This window comes from Electrophorus electricus, chromosome 1 (assembly GCF_041902795.1).
Source record: "Electrophorus electricus isolate QZ-2024a chromosome 1, ASM4190279v1, whole genome shotgun sequence".
Classification (NCBI taxonomy): Eukaryota; Metazoa; Chordata; class Actinopteri; order Gymnotiformes; family Gymnotidae; genus Electrophorus; species Electrophorus electricus.
In genome coordinates this window covers 42,085,555-42,092,005 of record NC_137497.1, presented here as the reverse complement: position 1 = coordinate 42,092,005, position 6,451 = coordinate 42,085,555, and the positions used below count along the sequence as shown (strand labels likewise).

Genomic DNA, 6,451 nt, shown 5'->3' with positions numbered 1-6,451 from the left:
CATGGAGACGTTGAGGTTCATCGCGTTGCCGTTGTACACACTGCTGCCGTTCGACTGCTGTGGGAACATGCTGGGGAAGGAGCGGGGCCGGGGTCACAAATGCCACTCGTTTGCTAGAATAAGTGGCTTATCCTGCACTTGCACTTCGATGAGCATATACATCTTTTTCATGTTTTTTTTAAATTAAGCCTGTAATTTAAGCATACTATAATTAATTATAATAACTTTAATTTAATTAGAATAATTAAACATCAGTTGTGACTGAGCTTTGCTTCACTTTTTAAGTTGTTCGTATGCTGTTTGGTATTGAGATAAATTAAAAGTGAAAGCTTATTAAGAAATAGTGAGATTTTACACTGCTAAATGTTTATGGTACTTAAATGAACAACTTTATTCATTAATGACGCTCCATGAAATGAAAGATTTAAGAGGTTCAAACACATTAGATGCCTTGATACATAATATGACATACATGTCCTGGGACTAGTTAGCACTGTAAAACCCTGTTAACACGTCCCAGAGTGCTTAATACAGATACGTCAGCCCTTAGTACTTGCTGCTAATTCTGTGTGTGTACCTGTTGGCATTCATGTTGCCCTGGGTCCAGCCATTCATATCTGGAGAGGACTGAAAAGTGCCATTGCCCGGGGCCTGTTGCATCATGGGACTCTGGGCATGGCCCATCCTGGGAGACATGAGCGGGCTCTGAGGTGTGGCAGCCCCTCCAAACCCGCCATCAGCCTGCTGACTCATTCCTGACACACACACACACACACACACACACACATTTATGCAAAGGCATGCTACAGCACTTATGAGACAACTAGAGCCATAATCAGAAATAACCGCATTTGTAGCATGTCCATACAAGCCTAGCTTAGACTGTACTTTTTTGAAAGATCAGGAGAAAAGCACAGCAAGCTTAGTAGTCTATTAAGTTAAAATGGCCTTGTGATAAAGAAACTTCCCTCCACCTCCCCACAATAAACAAACATTTCCAAACACCGACAAACTTATACATGCCCCAAATACACACACACACACACACACACACACACACACACACACACACACACACACATACACACACATACACACACACACACACACACACACACACACACACACACACACACACACACACACACACACACACACTCACTTCTAAACACGTCTGCCACCGTATGCAGTCGTATAGGTTTAAAAGAACTTGCCCTGATTTTGAATCACCCAGTTGGTTTCACTGATTAATTTTACCTGAATTAATCAGCAAAGCCAGATGGCTGAGCCAAAACCCAGCGGAGGATCTGCAAGTTCTGGAGTCCAACAATCCACCTCCATATGACATCACACTTATAACCCCCCCCCCCGTAATAAACATACTTTCACAGACACACAGTTGCACTTACATTTATTACTGCAAACAATCAAAAGATCTTTTGCTTAAGATTTAATAATCATAATTAGGTTAATCATTTCAGAAGTGAGATTTCGCCATTTTATCGGTCATTTCCATCGTGCTTGCGTGAGCATCAAAATCACAGCTGCAGAACAGATGTTGGGAGGGGAAAAGAGGCACAGACGTGCTACGGGCAGGGCCAAGGACCAGGAGGCAGCTTAGCATGCAGGTTAGCGTTAGTGGCTAGCTCGAGCAGCCAGAGGAAACGGAGAAGCAGCGTTTGGTGAACCTGGGAGGAAGGGAAGGGGTCATTATATTATTAGTTGAGAAATCAACAGGTTGGCTTCCATTCAACACCATCAGCCTATCAGGCAGCACACACACACACACACACACACACACACACACACACACACACAGTGACACTGCGGACACAGACATGGCAGATGTATGAAGATTAAAACCCTTTAAAGCAATCTGAATTTTAGTCATTGGCCTGCATCAGTTATTTAAGGACGATCAGTAACAGAAACATTTATTAGTGGCAGGTTAGGTAGACCTATTCACTCGACAGTGGCTGTGTGTGCCTGTCTGCTTTATGTACAAATTACACTTCCATCACCACAAAGAGCACCACAGCACCTCCACCTGACATAAGGGCAAAAAAATAGGATCGCTGACTGTTCCACTGTAATTGTGCTGACATGCAAAATAACTTCTCATTATGCTTGCCTCACACTAGAGCTTACATAACAGAACCTTCCCAGGCATGACTGCCCTCTAATGGACACAATGCTTTATTGACTTTAGGGTAAGAATTAAGGTAACGGACCAAATTATTTGTTTTTATGTGGTTCAGAACATAGACTGCATAAAAAAGAAAAAGAAAAACAAAAGCTAAAGATTTTAATTTATAAAGAACTGAATTCTATAATCCAGTCTTTACTCCAAGCAAGTCAATCTAACAAACTGATCTCGATATTAATTTCTGAGTGTTTTACTACAAACTCGTGGTTCTTTGGGTCAAATGCGGTGAGTCCAATTAGCCCAAGTATCTCTTATTTTCTATTAGCAGACACACGGTGCTGATCAGAGGTGGCCATCGTTAATTAGCACGTGTCTAGCTAAAATGTCAGATCACACTGATCCCGCTGCTAAGCCCTCAGCGCTCCTGATGTTGGCGCGTGTGTGTGTGTGTGTGTGTGTGCGCGTGTGTGTGTGTTAGCATGGACACACAGGGAGAAAGAGCAGGCAGTACCTGAGCTGGGAAACAGAAAGGCACTGTGCTGCATTTGCGGGCTCATACCAGGCCCGAACGGTCCGCTCAGGCTGCCCAGCACGGCCTGGTTAGCAAGCCCCATCGGGGAGCCATGCAGGGGGGCGTGCGACAGATGCTGCGGGGCGGGCAGATTTGGGGAGACGGGAGAGAAGGGGCTGGTTGAGGGGGGTGGCGAGGCCAGGCCTGTACCATAGCTGGCTGGGTAGGGGAACTGCTGGGGCGTGGCCTGGGGGTTGCGCGCGCCGCTCATCACGCCAGGCATGCCCACGGCCGCCGCCGCCGCCGCCATGGTGGGCGTCAGGCTGAGGCCCTGAGCGCGCATCACCAGGCTCCGCTGCTGCTGCTGCTGCTGCTGCTGCTGCTGCCGCTGCTGGTCCAGCTGACGCTGCCGGAGGTGGTTGCTCAATAACTCCCGCTGCCTTTGCGCCAGCATCTGAGCGTTTATGGACCCCTGGGACAGGAGGAGAGAGAGAGAGAGAGAGAAAACAAACAAACAAACAAACAAAAAAAACCCCCAAGGTTTTACTTGCCATCTTCACTGATAAAGCATCACAGGATTTTGGATCAGTGAGGACCAGTATAATTACAGTGGGGTTGAAAGACTAAACCGTGCAGGGATCTTTGTTCCTCTGCGAGCCAGACTGACCTGAGTGGGAGCATTGGGCCTTAGAGGTAGGTTCATATTTGACACTCCGCTCATCTGGTTCATCATGGGTTGGCGATTCTGAAAGAGGGAACAAGAGAGAACAAAAGAGTGATAGAAAAAACCAATAAACTGTGTTAACGTATTTGCTTATAGCATATGTAACAGACTTGGAAGTGAATGGAAAGAAGCCTGAATGCAGATGTCATTCTTTAGGTCTTAATCTCTCTGTACATCTCGTCAAAAACATCTGGAGCCCCCCAAAAAAGACGCGGTGGGGGGTGGGGTAGAGAAGACCACCCTCAAAAGAACCTCTCTATGGTATTTAACAGTTTAACTGGAATTTACACTAAATTAGATATGGATTTAATACAACTTGAAATAAGGTCAAGTAGCAGTTCCTTAACTAGCCAGCAGGGGGCACACCAAACTTTTTTTTTTTTTTTTTTTTTTTTTTTAAGGAACAAGATTTCCAAAGACAGACATTCATTATGATGCAATGCAAAGGTTTTATTCCCTACTGTAATTGAATGAATGAGTTTCTATGAAACCCTGGTGCATTTCATCGACTGGAGAATGCTGTTTACCCAGTAAACACAAGTAAACACCCAGCCCAGTTTTCACACACTTATCTAAGGTAATGCACTTTTATTATTCTTTACGATATTCATGTACAGTTTGGACTCACACGCCATATGTTGACAAGATAGATCAGATGAACAAAAATAAATAAATGAAATGGTAATAAAAATAAGTAAGTAAATAAAAGATCAGGTCCCAGAAGCTTTTTAAAGAAGAATAATGGCAATAATTAGTCCTGCAAAACAAAGTATAGTTACAACAGCAGGATTTTTAAAAAACATTTACGGTTCCTCTCAAAACAAAAGCTGCACATAAATGCAACAAAGAGAGAGCAGCTCCTTTCTAGACAAACACTCGCCCATGTTGTAACGTGCGTGTAAGCGTGTGTAACCTCAGCCATGTTGTAACGTGTGTGTAAGCGTGTGTGTAAGCGTGTGTAACCTCAGCCATGCTGTAACGTGTAAGCGTGTGTAACCTCAGCCATGTTGCAACGTGTAAGCGTGTGTAACCTCAGCCATGCTGTAACGTGTGTAAGCGTGTGTAACCTCAGCCATGCTGCAACGTGTAAGCGTGTGTAACCTCAGCCATGCTGTAACGTGTGTAAGCGTGTGTAACCTCAGCCATGCTGCAACGTGTAAGCGTGTGTAACCTCGCCCGTGTTGTAACGTGTGGGTAAGCGTGTCTAACCTCGCCCGTGTTGTAACGTGTGGGTAAGCGTGTCTAACCTCGCCCGTGTTGTAACGTGTGTGTAAGCGTGTGTAACCTCAGCCATGCGGTAACGTGTGTGTAAGCGTGTGTAACCTCAGCCATGTTGTAACGTGTGTGTAAGCGTGTGTAACCTCAGCCATGCGGTAACGTGTGTGTAAGCGTGTGTAACCTCAGCCATGTGGTAACGTGTGTAAGCGTGTGTAACCTCAGCCATGTTGTAACGTGTGTGTAAGCGTGTGTAACCTCAGCCATGCTGTAACGTGTGTAAGCGTGTATAACCTCGCCCGTGTTGTAACGTGTGTATAACCTCGCCCGTGCTGTAACGTGTGTGTACGCGTGTGAGTAAGCGTGTGTAACCTCAGCCGTGTGTGTAAGCGTGTGAGTAAGCGTGTGTAACCTCAGCCATGCGGTAACGTGTGTGTAAGCGTGTGTAACCTCAGCCATGCTGTAACGTGTGTGTAAGCGTGTGTAACCTCAGCCATGCTGTAACGTGTGTGTAAGCGTGTGTAACCTCAGCCATATTGTAAGGTGTGTGTAAGCGGGGCTAACCTCAGCCATGTTGCAACGTGTGTGTAAGTGTTTCTGACCTGCTGGGCCTGTAGCCTGTGCTGCAGCTGCAGTCTGAGCGCGTTTGGTTGGCCGGCGACAACTCCCGCAGGGCGGAATCCTGGACGGGGCTGTAGGCGGAGCATAGGGTAGCCCGGCCTCTGGCCCATGGGGCCTGCCATGCTGTGGAAGTTGGGGTCCGACATGGTGGCATAGCCTCCCTGGGCCATAGGAGGCTGTGGAGGCCCGTACTGCGGCTGGCTGTACATCGGGGCCTTCTGATCCATCAGCAAACTGGGCTCCTGCCCAGAGAACTGCTCTGGCTCCAACGTAGCACCCTGCACGCACACACAGACAGACCCGTACAGACACACACAGGAACACACGGGAACACACGGAAGATCAACAACTAATAGACACACACACACACACACACACACACTGACTCAGAACCTCAAATTTGCGACACTGCCACTATATCAGCCTAAGCCTGAGACTGCAGCTTGACTGAGATTCTTTACTATGTGGAATAAAAAGATTTTTAAGAAGTGTCTATGGGGAAAAAGTGAAGGTGAGAAGCTGTGCAGAAAGTTTTAAGCGTGTACATGTTACACCTCGTTCAGAACCTGCATGCATTTCAGGAGCAGGACAGGATTTCTCTCGATCTACTGCTCTTGATCTAAACATGCATTTGAACATGAAGCATGAGCAGACAGCAGGTGGGAGATGTTCTTCACTCCAGTACAGAGATGCCGGCATGTGGTACTACCTGGCCCACAACTGGCAGAATGCCCAGTGCTCGATCAATCTCCTCCAGGCCGTCGTAGTCTTTGAGAGCCGTGTAGAGCTGGTTCAACAGAGACCTTTCATCAGCGGGGCCTTCAGGACCACACAGACCGTCCTCCTGAGGATTAGTGTACACCGGCCTGGCACAGAGCAACACACAGACACACACAGACACACGCAGTCCTCCTGAGGATTACTGTACACTGGCCTGGCAAAGAGTCTTAAACAAACACGCACCATGCTCCTGAAGTCTACTGTACACTGGCCTGGCACAGAGCAGCAGCACACACACACACACATATATGCATGAGCACAAACACAGGTGCAAACACGCTGTGTGTCTCACACACACTATGGTGTAAAAGGGCAGAAAATACACACACATAAAACAGCGAAATCTGGATTAACATGTAAGGGGTCCACAGAAAGCATGGGTGAGATAAGTCAGAATAAACTAAAGCCTGCAGGATTTGACTTTACGCAAATGTATCAGCAGCTGAAGCCTAAG

At 46.8% G+C, this 6,451-nt stretch overlaps 1 protein-coding gene across 9 annotated transcripts in view; it reads right to left on the bottom strand.

Annotated features, from left to right (window-relative positions):
• ncoa2 (nuclear receptor coactivator 2) overlaps positions 1 to 6,451 on the bottom strand; it is a 58,764-nt gene that overhangs the window by 5,735 nt on the left and 46,578 nt on the right. For 8 of the 9 annotated variants that reach the window (XM_081720404.1, XM_081720386.1, XM_035526380.2 and 5 more), the window contains 6 exons: positions 5,927 to 6,083; positions 5,199 to 5,495; positions 3,325 to 3,402; positions 2,658 to 3,129; positions 578 to 755; positions 1 to 70 (listed from right to left, as the gene is read on the bottom strand). The exon at positions 1 to 70 is cut by the window's left edge and continues 96 nt beyond it. In XM_081720404.1, the coding sequence (XP_081576530.1) occupies positions 1 to 70; positions 578 to 755; positions 2,658 to 3,129; positions 3,325 to 3,402; positions 5,199 to 5,495; positions 5,927 to 6,083 (1,252 nt within the window). The remainder of the gene's footprint in view (positions 71 to 577; positions 756 to 2,657; positions 3,130 to 3,324; positions 3,403 to 5,198; positions 5,496 to 5,926; positions 6,084 to 6,451) is intronic. The other variant, XM_035526382.2, reaches the window with a different exon arrangement.